At 27.5% G+C, this 16,525-nt stretch overlaps 1 protein-coding gene across 1 annotated transcript; it reads right to left on the reverse strand.

Annotated features, from left to right (window-relative positions):
• Positions 1-7,066: 7,066 nt before the first annotated feature.
• On the reverse strand, positions 7,067-16,294 carry LOC126840123 (uncharacterized; the record flags this gene model as incomplete). The annotated part of the gene is made up of 12 exons (XM_050575633.1): positions 7,067-7,189; positions 7,476-7,671; positions 8,636-8,685; positions 9,063-9,216; positions 9,580-9,650; positions 10,164-10,290; positions 11,464-11,534; positions 12,049-12,175; positions 13,350-13,420; positions 13,935-14,073; positions 15,238-15,320; positions 15,916-16,294. Coding segments are annotated over 12 exons (1,539 nt in total), but the record flags the coding sequence as incomplete, so codon positions are not given.
• Positions 16,295-16,525: the final 231 nt, after the last annotated feature.

Here is a 16,525-nt window from a genome sequence, read left to right on the forward strand (position 1 = left end):
GCCTTAGACCTAGAAAAATCATACGATATGGTATGGCGAAACAGAGTCCTTAAAATCATTCAAGAATGTGGCATAAATGGTAAAATGTTTTTATTCCTCCAAAACTTCTTAAAAAACCGTACAATACAAGTTAAAGCTCAAAATGAATTATCAAACACCTACCTAACCGAAAACGGCCTCCCCCAAGGTTCAGTGATCAGCGTAACAATGTTTTTACTAGCTATTAACAATATATTTAAAGAAATACCAAAACCTATAAAACACCTACTTTTTGCTGACGACTGCCACATTTATTGTAGTGGACAAAATATTAAAACCACGATTGAAATACTACAACAAGCACTCAATATTCTCCAAAATTGGTCAAACAAGACTGGTTTCAAATTTTCCCCAGGAAAAAGTCAATATATTTGTTTCCATGTTCGCACGACGGAGAACCTTAAATTATTCCTTAATAACTCTGAAATACCCTTCTGCAAATCTTTACGTATATTAGGAATGATCTTTGATAATGAATTAAAATGGACCCAACACCTAAAAAAACTTAAAAGTAAAGCGACTCATTTAGCGCTCTCCAAGCACTCCAAAACCCCTTCTCGACAAACGAAATAACCCAGAACATACAAACAGAACTATATTCTACAAAAAAATATATAGAATTTATGTGGGTACCATCTCATATCGGAATTTCCGGCAACGAAATGGCCGATAAGTCAGCAGACATAGCGACTAAAACCATCCTGCATCCATCAATCACTGACATACCGGCTAAAGACATAAATAAATCTATTAGGAATAAAATAAATATGACATGGCAAAGTTACTGGGATTCCGTTCCGCCTTCCAACAAATTAAAAAAGATCAAAAGATACACTAAAAAGTGGCATTATCTTCACAATTAAAACAGACGACAAGAAGTAACTCTAACCCGAGTGAGAATCGGACATTCCTCTTTGACACATACTTTCTTAATCAGCAAAGATGCACCACCCATATGTAATAAATGCCAAGAAGACCTAACCATCCATCACATCATCCTAGACTGCCCAGACCTACAAAACATCCGAAGTACTTTATCAATACCCAACAACTTAGAAGAAGCTCTCCATGAAGACAACACCATAACAATTAAAAAAAAAAAAAAAAAAAATTCTAATTATAGTACTTTTAAAGTTATTTTTCTACGAGTTATGACGAAAGTTTGGTAAAAATGACTTTCGTAGAAGTTATTTTCTGGCGTATCTATTGGGCGGATTTCATGTTATTTTTATGCGAAGCTTACTATTTTTTCTATGGGGTTAAAATGTCGATTTTTGATTTAGCGATTAAATAAATACATTAATCTAATGTATTAGAAAAAAACTATAAAAAGTAAAAATAAAAATGCATACAATAATTGTTTGAAAAAAAAAATCAGCCTTTCAGCTCCCATCGAGAAGATGTTAAACTATAAAACAAATAAAAACATTGAAATCGGTTGTGTAGATACTTCGGAAGTGACTGCGTTTTAGTCTTTATTTGTGAAAAAAAATTGATGCTTTCCTTTCCCCTTAAGATGAATACCGTTTTACTACTCATGTCATATTTTGTATTTCAATATATTAAACATTTTATTTGAAATATTAGGGATGATACATTTATGATATTTATAGTTGTACTAATATCTTTTATTAGGTACACAATCGTGTATTTTATGATCTAGATATTATTCATTCTTGTTTCAATATTTTAATTCATTTATCGTGATCTATTCATCTTGTTTCAGTAATTAATTTTCATCCATTATTCCAACATTGTAAATGCTTAAACCAATACAATATGTTCTCTTTTTCATTATTTTTCTTGTTATTGTTACAACCAACTAACTTGCTCTGATCTCATGATAATACGTTATCGTACTAGCATCTCAAAATACTAAGATATGATCCAAACATTTCTCATTATGTAAACTGTACTTATTTTGACACATACACAACATCTTTGTTGTTTATCACCATGATTATTACTATGTTGTTTATTTCCACATCATCCATCTACATATTGCTCTACTCGATATATCTTCTTACTTTCTTACATTCTCTTGCATACATTATCTTAAGTATCTTCTATAATTTACAACTTTTTCTCTAAGCATAACATCATACCAAAACATTCAAATCATTAACTTAAACTCAAAAACTATATCAATATAATTTAGTTCTCAACATTTTTGCTCCCTCATCCATTTATCTCTCATACATTTTATTATTAAATATAATACATTATATATATAATTATTAAAGTGTCTAATATTTGTAACTATCTGTTCACTGAATATAATATTCTAACTTGAACTACTTGCTCATTATTTATAACTGTTAAATCTAATGTACTCTACTGATTCACTACAAATTTTATTTTTTTCTACGTGAATAACAATTGAACCGGCCGTTTCAAAAACAACACAAGTCACAAAATTTCAATTTTACACCAACAACAAAAAAAAACTTCATATCTAGTTTTTACAGTGATTCTAATTTCTTGTACTCAATATTTGTATTAAAGTCGCGCATGTAGTGTCGACAATGAAACATCGTAATATACGATTACATTCCGTTTTCTCAAGTATAAAATTAAGTTCTATACTATTTTTTTTTATTTCAAAAACGTCCTGGTATCAAAAAGTACCAGTTATCCATTGAGCTATTCACCATATCTCTCTGAGGATCCAGAGCTACTCCATCTGCATTTTGGTAATAATTTTAATTATCTAAATTCTATTATCTACGGCGGCCCGCTTCGGACGGCCCGCAAATTGCCGATATCGCTCGCGATAAGCTCACACCGTCATGTCGTTCACATCGAATACCGATAAATCAAAAACTGTCTCCCCACTAATAATACAAAAGTCACGCATACAGAGCGTGCCAAATCAACCATTAATCTCTCCAGCTAATTTTTCCCCCAATGACGGCTTTACCACACCAAAAAGTTCTAAACGACTCCCTTCTCCAGCCCACTCACCAAATAATACACAACACAAAAAACATACAACATACGTTTCACAAAATCGTTTCTCACTTTTTGCCGCAAACGATACCGAGGAACCTGTACTTACTCAGAAATTACAGAAGTCACCAAAGGTGAACAGTTCTCTTGTAAAAGCACAACCAATGGTTTGAAACTCTCTACCAGCTCAGCTGATTCCTACCGTTCGGTTATTAAATTTCTTCTATCAAATAAAGCAGATTTCCATACTTACCAGCTAAAAAAAGATAGACCGTTCAGAGTGGTAATCAGAAACCTCCATCACACAACATCACCCGAAGAAATTAAAAAAGAATTATTGTCCCTTGGTCATACTCCAAGAAACATAACAAATGTTATTCAACGGTCTACAAAGCTTCCACTTCCACTTTTCTTTGTCGATTTGGAGCTAGCAATAAGATAGAAGAAGTAGATGAATAGATGAAGTAGCAATAATTTGAGACACATTATTTTCGTAAGAATAGTCTTTACATTATGTATTCAAAAAAGTTACGGTCTACTTAAAGCATTACAGCTAAACTAATAAAACATGCTTAAGTCTGCTGGCTCTTGAATATTGATTATTTCCGATCAATAATCTCCTTGCGATATATGATGATAGTATAGTCTTAATTTTATGCTGTCGTCCAATGGTTTTTAGTAGTTTTTTATTATTTCGCATTAATCGGTTGGTTGGCAACATTCAACTGAATTAATTATTTTGAATAAATTTAATTGTGCTTATTGTGAAACAATTTTAATTTTTTTGGATAAATATTTGGTTACCCATTTTATAAAAATGCCATTATATGGATTTGTACCTTTCAATCTATATAAAATTATCTATTATATAAAATATGGCTGTGAATAAGTTATGAATACTTTTTTATACAACAATAAAATAATTTTGGTTTTTGATGCACTGAATATAATTATTATCATATAATAATTGTCCAGATTAAAAACCTAAAAGACTTGCCTCAAGACATTTTATACACTTATAAATATATACATATATACATATTTTATAAAAAAGCAACCGCTAGATCGCGCCACTTTTGCGTTACTATCGTGGCGCTATTTTGTATCGTATTCGAGCTGAGAGGCCAAGGATAAGCATGTTCCATTCTAAAACAAAATATAATGGTTTTAGGTATTGGACGAAATTTATGCTGGTGCCCAAAGATATTTGGCTAAATATTTAAAACCCCTTGGTATACTTTCTCGTAAAAAATACGATAAAAAAGTGGACAGATCTCACATAGAACGCTTCTTGGTCGACAACTTATCCAAATACAATGGACTAACAATTTATAGGGTGCGGGATGTAGTAAATGACTTGCCGCCAGGTACGACAAATGTTAATAATAATTTAGTAATAGACATGATAAAATAATATTTTTGTGAAATATGAATGCTTATAATTAATTTGATGTTTTGTTTTAATTATTATCGGTAGGTAATGTTTTTTTTTTTACAATATTTTTGAGGGGTCTTAGACGGCTTTTGATAATACCCGTTATGGTCAAATATTGTACTTAATAATGTGATAATAATAACAGCAACCAATCAACTCGTTAGAGTAGTATCAACTTATAGTTTCTTTTGTATGTGATAAATAAAAATAAAAATAAATATTGTCATAAATTTTAGGCTTGTCAAAGTTAATATTATTAGCTATCTAAAATATAGTAAATACAACAATTCAATGCCAGTACAGTGCATATATCGAGCTTAAAGGAGAGCATATATGAGCGGGGGAGGTTACAATTTTTTTAGGAATTTTTTTAACCAAAAATGATAATGCCACTTTATTTTTAACCTCAGAATAAAGATAATGTTTGCAGCCCTTCTGGTGGACAAGGGCTTTTGATATTTTATTGGTTTGCCAATGTTTATCGATAGTAGGTACGTCATTATCTTAAGAATATACCATACAAATTTAGAACCAACGTTAAAAAAAGTCATAACATGTCAAACATAAAAAAAACACGTTATTGTAAAAACATAATGACTTCTCGACTAAAACATTTAGCGGTACAGCTGGTGTGTATTGAATAGAAAATATATTGGACGCATAAGAACACAAATCAAATTTCGAAGAGTATTATACAACTTTTACTGTTTATCTATTGTTTTAGATATATTATAATAATTCTAATTCGTTGTATGGATAAAAATATTTTTAGTTGAATTGAGTTTTGAAATTTCGAGAGACAGATATACCTGTTATAGGTCTAAAGTTGTAGTACATGAACAAAGAAATATTTAGCTATAAATTGTTAGTCCATTGTATTTGGATAAGTTGTCGACCAAGAAGCGTTCTATGTGAGATCTGTCCACTTTTTTATCGTATTTTTTACGAGAAAGTATACCAAGGGGTTTTAAATATTTAGCCAAATATCTTTGGGCACCAGCATAAATTTCGTCCAATACCTAAAACCATTATATTTTGTTTTAGAATGGAACATGCTTATCCTTGGCCTCTCAGCTCGAATACGATACAAAATAGCGCCACGATAGTAACGCAAAAGTGGCGCGATCTAGCGGTTGCTTTTTTATAAAATATGTATATATGTATATATTTATAAGTGTATAAAATGTCTTGAGGCAAGTCTTTTAGGTTTTTAATCTGGACAATTATTATATGATAATAATTATATTCAGTGCATCAAAAACCAAAATTATTTTATTGTTGTATAAAAAAGTATTCATAACTTATTCACAGCCATATTTTATATAATAGATAATTTTATATAGATTGAAAGGTACAAATCCATATAATGGCATTTTTATAAAATGGGTAACCAAATATTTATCCAAAAAAATTAAAATTGTTTCACAATAAGCACAATTAAATTTATTCAAAATAATTAATTCAGTTGAATGTTGCCAACCAACCGATTAATGCGAAATAATAAAAAACTACTAAAAACCATTGGACGACAGCATAAAATTAAGACTATACTATCATCATATATCGCAAGGAGATTATTGATCGGAAATAATCAATATTCAAGAGCCAGCAGACTTAAGCATGTTTTATTAGTTTAGCTGTAATGCTTTAAGTAGACCGTAACTTTTTTGAATACATAATGTAAAGACTATTCTTACGAAAATAATGTGTCTCAAATTATTGCTACTTCCCTGTATATTATTCACTAGAGTATTTCATTTTTGTAATTCGTTAATGTACTAGATAATTAGATTACATTTTTTAATAAATATTTTTTTCAAGTTATTGCTAATGAGGTAAATACAGACATTATTAATTTTTTTATTACACAATGTGAATGCTACTATTATGTAGAAATCATTTAGTCTCGAATTAGATTTACTAAATTAGCGGTTTTTCTTTTTTAATGAGTTATATAGTTCAATAGAATAAATTTAAAATTACCTCATCTCTTTTTATTTCGTCTTTAAATCGCGATTTTGCCAAACACATAACTATAAAACATTAAGAAATGATTTATATTAAAATTTAACAAACTAAATTATGCTGTAACGAATAACCTGATTGTAATTATTATTATTGCGTCCAATATATTTTCTATTCAATACACACCAGCTGTACCGCTAAATGTTTTAGTCGAGAAGTCATTATGTTTTTACAATAACGTGTTTTTTTTATGTTTGACATGTTATGACTTTTTTTAACGTTGGTTCTAAATTTGTATGGTATATTCTTAAGATAATGACGTACCTACTATCGATAAACATTGGCAAACCAATAAAATATCAAAAGCCCTTGTCCACCAGAAGGGCTGCAAACATTATCTTTATTCTGAGGTTAAAAATAAAGTGGCATTATCATTTTTGGTTAAAAAAATTCCTAAAAAAATTGTAACCTCCCCTGCTCATATATGCTCTCCTTTAAGCTCGATATATGCACTGTACTGGCATTGAATTGTTGTATTTACTATATTTTAGATAGCTAATAATATTAACTTTGACAAGCCTAAAATTTATGACAATATTTATTTTTATTTTTATTTATCACATACAAAAGAAACTATAAGTTGATACTATATGTTATAAAGATACAAAAAATCACTTGCCATATAACGGAAAAAATTTAAATACGCCCAAGGATGCTGTTGTAGCGTCCATTATCCTCGTGAAGTGAACACACCATAATCAAATTTATCTTTAAATTCACTTTTCGACATAAACTGTTTAGCTAGAAATCGTTATAAAAGTATTCACATTACAATTTACCAAACTAAAATATACTCTAACGAGTTGATTGGTTGCTGTTATTATTATCACATTATTAAGTACAATATTTGACCATAACGGGTATTATCAAAAGCCGTCTAAGACCCCTCAAAAATATTGTAAAAAAAAAAACATTACCTACCGATAATAATTAAAACAAAACATCAAATTAATTATAAGCATTCATATTTCACAAAAATATTATTTTATCATGTCTATTACTAAATTATTATTAACATTTGTCGTACCTGGCGGCAAGTCATTTACTACATCCCGCACCCTATAAATTGTTAGTCCATTGTATTTGGATAAGTTGTCGACCAAGAAGCGTTCTATGTGAGATCTGTCCACTTTTTTATCGTATTTTTTACGAGAAAGTATACCAAGGGGTTTTAAATATTTAGCCAAATATCTTTGGGCACCAGCATAAATTTCGTCCAATACCTAAAACCATTATATTTTGTTTTAGAATGGAACATGCTTATCCTTGGCCTCTCAGCTCGAATACGATACAAAATAGCGCCACGATAGTAACGCAAAAGTGGCGCGATCTAGCGGTTGCTTTTTTATAAAATATGTATATATGTATATATTTATAAGTGTATAAAATGTCTTGAGGCAAGTCTTTTAGGTTTTTAATCTGGACAATTATTATATGATAATAATTATATTCAGTGCATCAAAAACCAAAATTATTTTATTGTTGTATAAAAAAGTATTCATAACTTATTCACAGCCATATTTTATATAATAGATAATTTTATATAGATTGAAAGGTACAAATCCATATAATGGCATTTTTATAAAATGGGTAACCAAATATTTATCCAAAAAAATTAAAATTGTTTCACAATAAGCACAATTAAATTTATTCAAAATAATTAATTCAGTTGAATGTTGCCAACCAACCGATTAATGCGAAATAATAAAAAACTACTAAAAACCATTGGACGACAGCATAAAATTAAGACTATACTATCATCATATATCGCAAGGAGATTATTGATCGGAAATAATCAATATTCAAGAGCCAGCAGACTTAAGCATGTTTTATTAGTTTAGCTGTAATGCTTTAAGTAGACCGTAACTTTTTTGAATACATAATGTAAAGACTATTCTTACGAAAATAATGTGTCTCAAATTATTGCTACTTCCCTGTATATTATTCACTAGAGTATTTCATTTTTGTAATTCGTTAATGTACTAGATAATTAGATTACATTTTTTAATAAATATTTTTTTCAAGTTATTGCTAATGAGGTAAATACAGACATTATTAATTTTTTTATTACACAATGTGAATGCTACTATTATGTAGAAATCATTTAGTCTCGAATTAGATTTACTAAATTAGCGGTTTTTCTTTTTTAATGAGTTATATAGTTCAATAGAATAAATTTAAAATTACCTCATCTCTTTTTATTTCGTCTTTAAATCGCGATTTTGCCAAACACATAACTATAAAACATTAAGAAATGATTTATATTAAAATTTAACAAACTAAATTATGCTGTAACGAATAACCTGATTGTAATTATTATTATTGCGTTTTTGTGATCAATATTTAGTCATAACGAGTACTATTAAAAGCCACCTAAAAACAACAATGATGTTTTTCCGCTTGTTTGGTTTTTAAAATAATTTAAAATCGTGCTTCGAAAAAATTCATGGGAATTTTAAAAATTAACATTTCAATATGAATTACAAAGAGTCTAAAGAAAACGAGATAAAAGCGGTTTATATTTGTAATAATTGTTCTTCCTAACGATCTTTGTATAATATTATTAGTTATTCACATAATGTATATTTTACTAAATTATTATTAATCAACGAACCCGACGGCAAACTTTTAGTTAAATATTCGATTTCCTGTTCAGATAGTATATGCTTCGATCCTATGGTTTTCTTACATAAGTAGCCTTCTACTGAAAGCTTGTCAACACATCCTTTATATCTGTATATTATTTTTTCAAAAATTCTTTCAAGATGCTAAAATAATTTTAATTTTATTTTTAATATAAATTATGAATACTAGAATTTAAGAATTGTTGTATCTCGAAATATCTCTAGTATATTATTTACTAGGTTTAAAAATTATTTTATTATTACCTATAATTTGTTTTAATGTATCACATATTTAGATATTAAAATAATTCATAATTCAATACTTGAGTCGTACTCTCACCACAAGATAATAGCTTATATGAGGGTTACACGTATTATAAGTTCCTACTTTTAGTGTATAATTTAAAATTTTTTTTATATTATACTGTAAGTTATGTTATCTATGTACACCGCGGAATTAATTGCAAATATATATATTATAAGATAAAAAATTTAAACGAAAATTACCTCATCAGTTAAATTTTCTATTTTTGCATTCATTATATTTTTTAATTCCTTTTTTGACATATGAATACCATCTAGAAATGATTATAAAGTGTTGATATTAAAAGTCACAAAACTAAATTATGCTGTAATGAATTAATAAGTTGCATATATTATTAATGCATTTTTGTGTACAATATTTGGGCAAAACGGGTATTATTATATGCCAGTTAAAAACAATTATTTTGTTGGTCCACTTGTTCAGTTTTTAAATAGTCTAAAATCGTGTTAAATTAAAATTTCATGGTGAATGTCATAAAATTCATACTTCAATGTTTATTACAGTTCGTGTAACCGTAATGAAAACAATTTTTTGTAACATAATTTTTTAGAAAATTAAGATATAAGCGTTACATGAATTTGTTTAACTTGTTCTTGCTAACTATCATTACAGGCGACTTCTGCATAATATTATAAGCACTCTTCAAAAGTGTTGGAAAAAAACGCTCTATTATCGATAATAATTTTTGTAAAAAGGCAAATTGATTACTTGTCACAATTTACATATACATTTTGCAATATCTAATAATTGTTATTATTTAACGTACCTGGAATTTTTTCAATTTTAAAACCGATAACCCGTTCAGGGTCTTCAATAAGTTTTTCAAATATGTAAAATTCTATTGAATTGTTGGCAGCATCTTCTCGTAACGTAGAATAAATTTCGTCCAATATCTAAAATCATTACATTATTATTTTGAAAAGACAATGTAAATACTATTATTACAGACATAACGTGTCTCAAATTATTACCACTTCTCAGTATATAACAGTATATATATATATCAGTATTCACTAGGTTTATACAGTATTTGATTATTATTTTTTTATTTTTATGTATCATGTATTTAGATAAAATTGTGTTAACAAATATGAAATCATCGAATTAAAAATAAAAATTATCCAAAAACAACTGATATAAAGTTGTAGCATGTTCTTATGACCCAAATCATTTAAAATCAATTAGGTTTTTTCCCCATATTAATTTACGGTTTCAAATATAAGTGTTAAGACTCACAACACAAGTTGTGTGTATTTCCAATAAGTGTAAACCGAAATTTTTGATCCCTTACCTCTGATGTTAGAATAATTTCTCCATTACCAAATTTTTACCAGATAATCTACTAACTTATGATAGCCTACTGATTATGAAACTATTCACCCCGCATATTGTAGTAACTATCGCCCAATAGCGATTTATCGAAAATTATTTAAAAAGAGAATAATGCAATTTGAAATAATAATATTTAATTAAAAAAAAAAATTTGGCTGAATATTAGACAGTTCAACCGATGACGCATTATTTTCATTTTTCAACCAATAATTTTATCCATATAAACCTTGGCGATGTAACATAAAAACAAAGTTCTAGGAATATTCTTTGATGTCAAAAAAGCATTTTATTTTATAAATTATTTTTAATTATTTTTAAAGTTAATAACCTCTACAAATGGTATCGCTCTAGAATTTGTAAATAAACGTAATTGTCTATAATAATAGATAGTAGTAATATTAAATGGAAACTTCATATAAATGCATTAACCAACCCAATATACAAATTCTTTTATAAATATTACAATTACTCGTCCAATCAGTTTTGAATTATGGAATAATTGTATGAGGTCAGGTAAGACACTTATACCAAGTTATTAAAATAACTGTAAATTGCCTAAGTTAACTGTTAAACTTTCTACCACAGGATATTAGCTTATAGGAAAGCAATTCTTAGCTTAAACATTTGTATTTTGTTTTGTTTTATATTTTACTGTAAGTTATGTTATCTACGCACACCATGGAATTAATTGCAAATAAATATATTATTATATAAAAAATTTAAACGAAAATTACCTCATCAGTTAAATTTTCTATTTTTGCATTCATTATTTCGTTAAATTCCTCTTTTGACATATCAATAGCATCTAGAAATGATTATAAAGTGTTGATATTAAAAGTCACAAAACTAAATTATGCTGTAATGAATTAATAAGTTGCATATATTTTTAATGCATTTTTGTGTACAATATTTGGGCAAAACGGGTATTATTATATGCCAATTAAAAACAATTATTTTGATGGTCCACTCGTTCAGTTTTTAAATAGTCTAAAATCGTGTTTAATTAAAATTTCATGGTGAATGTCATAAAATTCATACTTCAATGTTTATTGCAGTTCGTGCAACCGTAATGAAAACAATTTTTTGTAACATAATTTTTTAGAAAATTAAGATATAAGCGTTACATGAATTTGTTTAACTTGTTCTTGCTAACTATCATTACAGGCGACTTCTACATAATATTATAAGCACTCTTCAAAAGTGTTGGAAAAAAACGCTCTACTTATCAATAATAATTTTTGTAAAAAGGCAAATTGATTACTTGTCAAAATTTACATATACATTTTGCAATATCTAATAATTGTTATTATTTAACGTACCCGGAATTTTTTCAATTTTAAACCCGATAACCCGTTCAGGGTCTTTAATAAGTTTTTCAAATATGTAAAATTGTATTGAATTGTTGGCAGCATCTTCTCGTAACGTAGAATAAATTTCGTCCAATATCTAAAATCATTACATTATTATTTTGAAAAGACAATGTGAATACTATTATTACAGACATAACGTGTCTCAAATTATTACCACTTCTCAGTATATAACAGTATATATATATATCAGTATTCACTAGGTTTATACAGTATTTGATTATTATTTTTTTATTTTTATGTATCATGTATTTAGATAAAATTGTGTTAACAAATATGAAATCATCGAATTAAAAATAAAAATTATCCAAAAACAACTGATATAAAGTTGTAGCATGTTCTTATGACCCAAATCATTTAAAACCAATTAGGTTTTTTCCCCATATTAATTTACGGTTTCAAATATAAGTGTTAAGACTCACAACACAAGTTGTGTGTATTTCCAATAAGTGTAAACCGAAAATTTTGATCCCTTACCTCTGATGTTAGAATAATTTCTCCATTACCAAATTTTTACCAGATAATCTACTAACTTATGATAGTCTACTGATTATGAAACTATTCACCCCACATATTGTAGTAACTATCGCCCAATAGCGATTTATCGAAAATTATTTAAAAAGAGAATAATGCAATTTGAAATAATAATATTTAATTAAAAAAAAAAATTTGGCTGAATATTAGACAGTTCAACCGATGACGCATTATTTTCATTTTTCAACCAATAATTTTATCCATATAAACCTTGGCGATAGTAACATAAAAACAAAGTTCTAGGAATATTCTTTGATGTCAAAAAAGCATTTTATTTTATAAACTATTTTTAATTATTTTTAAAGTTAATAACCTCTACAAATGGTATCGCTCTAGAATTTGTAAATAAACCTAATTGTCTATAATAATAGATAGTAGTAATATTAAATGGAAACTTCATATAAATGCATTAACCAACCCAATATACAAATTCTTTTATAAATATTACAATTACTCGTCCAATCAGTTTTGAATTACGGAATAATTGTATGAGGTCAGGTAAGATACTTATACCAAGTTATTAAAATAACTGTAAATAGCCTAAGTTAACTGTTAAACATTTTACCACAAGATATTAGCTTATAGGAAAGCAATTCTTAGCTTAAACATTTGTATTTTGTTTTGTTTTATATTTTACTGTAAGTTATGTTATCTACGCACACCATGGAATTAATTGCAAATAAATATATTATTATATAAAAAATTTAAACGAAAATTACCTCATCAGTTAAATTTTCTATTTTTGCATTCATTATTTCGTTAAATTCCTCTTTTGACATATCAATAGCATCTAGAAATGATTATAAAGTGTTGATATTAAAAGTCACAAAACTAAATTATGCTGTAATGAATTAATAAGTTGCATATATTTTTAATGCATTTTTGTGTACAATATTTGGGCAAAACGGGTATTATTATATGCCAATTAAAAACAATTATTTTGTTGGTCCACTCGTTCAGTTTTTAAATAGTCTAAAATCGTGTTTAATTAAAATTTCATGGTGAATGTCATAAAATTCATACTTCAATGTTTATTACAGTTCGTGTAACCGTAATGAAAACAATTTTTTGTAACATAATTTTTTAGAAAATTAAGATATAAGCGTTACATGAATTTGTTTAACTTGTTCTTGCTAACTATCATTACAAGCGACTTCTGCATAATATTATAAGCACTCTTCAAAAGTGTTGGAAAAAAACGCTCTACTTATCGATAATAATTTTTGTAAAAAGGCAAATTGATTACTTGTCACAATTTACATATACATTTTGCAATATCTAATAATTGTTATTATTTAACGTACCCGGAATTTTTTCAGATTTAAACCCGATAACCCGTTTAAAGACATTAAATTCTTTTACAGTACGTTTTTCAAATATGTAAAATTTTATTGAATTGTTGGCAGCATCTTCTCGTAACGTAGAATAAATTTCGTCCAATATCTAAAATCATTACATTATTATTTTGAAAAGACAATGTGAATACTATTATTACAGACATAACGTGTCTCAAATTATTACCACTTCTCAGTATATAACAGTATATATATATATCAGTATTCACTAGGTTTATACAGTATTTGATTATTATTTTTTTATTTTTATGTATCATGTATTTAGATAAAATTGTGTTAACAAATATGAAATCATCGAATTAAAAATAAAAATTATCCAAAAACAACTGATATAAAGTTGTAGCATGTTCTTATGACCCAAATCATTTAAAACCAATTAGGTTTTTTTCCCATATTAATTTACGGTTTCAAATATAAGTGTTAAGACTCACAACACAAGTTGTGTGTATTTCCAATAAGTGTAAGCCGAAAAATTTGATCCCTTACCTCTGATGTTAGAATAATTTCTCCATTACCAAATTTTTACCAGATAATCTACTAACTTATGATAGTCTACTGATTATGAAACTATTGACCCCGCATATTGTAGTAACTATTGCCCAATAGCGATTTATCGAAAATGATTTAAAAAGAGAATAATGCAATTTGAAATAATAATATTTGATTAAAAAAAAAAATTTGGCTTTATAACAGACAGTTCAACCGATGACGCATTATTTTCATTTTTCAACCAATAATTTTATCCATATAAACCTTGGCGATAGTAACATAAAAACAAAGTTCTAGGAATATTCTTTGATGTCAAAAAAGCATTTTATTTTATAAATTATTTTTAATTATTTTTAAAGTTAATAACCTCTACAAATGGTATCGCTCTAGAATTTGTAAATAAACCTAATTGTCTATAATAATAGATAGTAGTAAATTTAAATGGAAACATCATATAAATGCATTAACCAACCCAATATACAAATTCTTTTATATATATTACAATTACTCGTCCAATCAGTTTTGAATTACGGAATAATTGTATAAGGTCAGGTAAGACACTTATACCAAATTATTAAAATAACTGTAAATAGCATAAGTTAAATGTTAAACTCTCTACCATAAGATATTAGAAAAGCAATTTTTACCTTTAACAATTTTGTTTTATTTTTTTTATATTTTAAAGTAAGTTATGTTATCTACGCACACCATGGAATTAATTGCAAATAAATATATTATTATATAAAAAAAAATGTAAAGTTACCTCATCAGTTAAATTTGATATATTTAATAATTCTTTAATATTATTCATTTTTTCATTAAATTCCTCTATTGGCAAACGAATATCTATAAATCATTATAAAAATATTTATGTTAAAATTTAACAAACTATATTAACATGTAACGAATTAACAGGTTGCCTTTATTATTATTGCGCTTTTATGTACAATATTTGGCCACAACGGGTATTACTAAAAGTCATCTAAAAACAATAATGACGTTTTTCGCTTGTTTAGTTCTCAAATAATTTAAAATCGTGTTTCTACCCAACACTTTAAGTACTCCTCGGTAATGTTGTAAAAAAACACACTACTTATCGACAATAATAGTTTATATTGAACATCAATGTGATTATTAGTTGTTTACAAATCGCCGCCTAAGAACCATTTTGGCCTATCTCAGTTTTTTCAACTTTTCAGGAGGAACAAAATAAATATCACTGATATCATTAGGTTTTATAGAGGCCCTGATGTTATTTGATTGCATACAGCCGCCTCTTGGTGTCAAACATTGAAACTTATAACACAATCTCATGCGTCTTGATAATACAAAAACATTTGCTTATAAAATTAAATTTTTAATTTTTGAGAGAGGCCATGAGAGAGGTCTTTAGGTGTCGATATATGTATTTATTTTACTAAACTATTATTATTCATCGTACCCGGAAAGTCGTTAAATATCAAATCGATTGATTGATTGGCCTCAAGTAGGTTGTGATTCGATTCTTCATATTTTTCAATTAAACCAAAAACTAATGGATCTGAGGCTTTAGTATCTTCTAGTATTTTTTGATTCATTTCCAGTGGCTTTTTAAATGAGCCAAAATTTACTGCATCTGAGGATGTAGTATCTTCTAGTATTTTTTGATTCATTTCCAGTGGGTTTTTAATTGAGCCAAAATTTACTGCATCTGAGGATGTAGTATCTTGTAGTATTTTTTGTTTCATTTCCACGCGGTTTTGAATTAAGCAAAATCTTGCACGAAGTGAGGCTGTGGCTATAGCATATTCTTTTACCGCATCATATATATCGTCCAATTGCTAAAATCATTACATTTTTTTTGGAATATACAATGTAAATACTATTATGAGAGAAATATCGTGTCTCAAATTAATATCACAAGTGAATATTATTATTCACTAGGTTTATAGAGTATTTAGATACTATACATTTTTTTTAATGTATTATGTATTTAGACAACATTTTTTAACAAATATTTTAGCTTCGATGCAAAGCGAGAAGGTATTGGTTTTACTCTGATGTGGGCTTTT

This window comes from Adelges cooleyi, unplaced genomic scaffold (assembly GCF_023614345.1).
Source record: "Adelges cooleyi isolate 19-005CV unplaced genomic scaffold, UGA_ACOO_1.1 ACOO_flye_CR_arks_rails_tigmint_CR_PRNA_357, whole genome shotgun sequence".
NCBI lineage: Eukaryota > Metazoa > Arthropoda > Insecta > Hemiptera > Adelgidae > Adelges > Adelges cooleyi.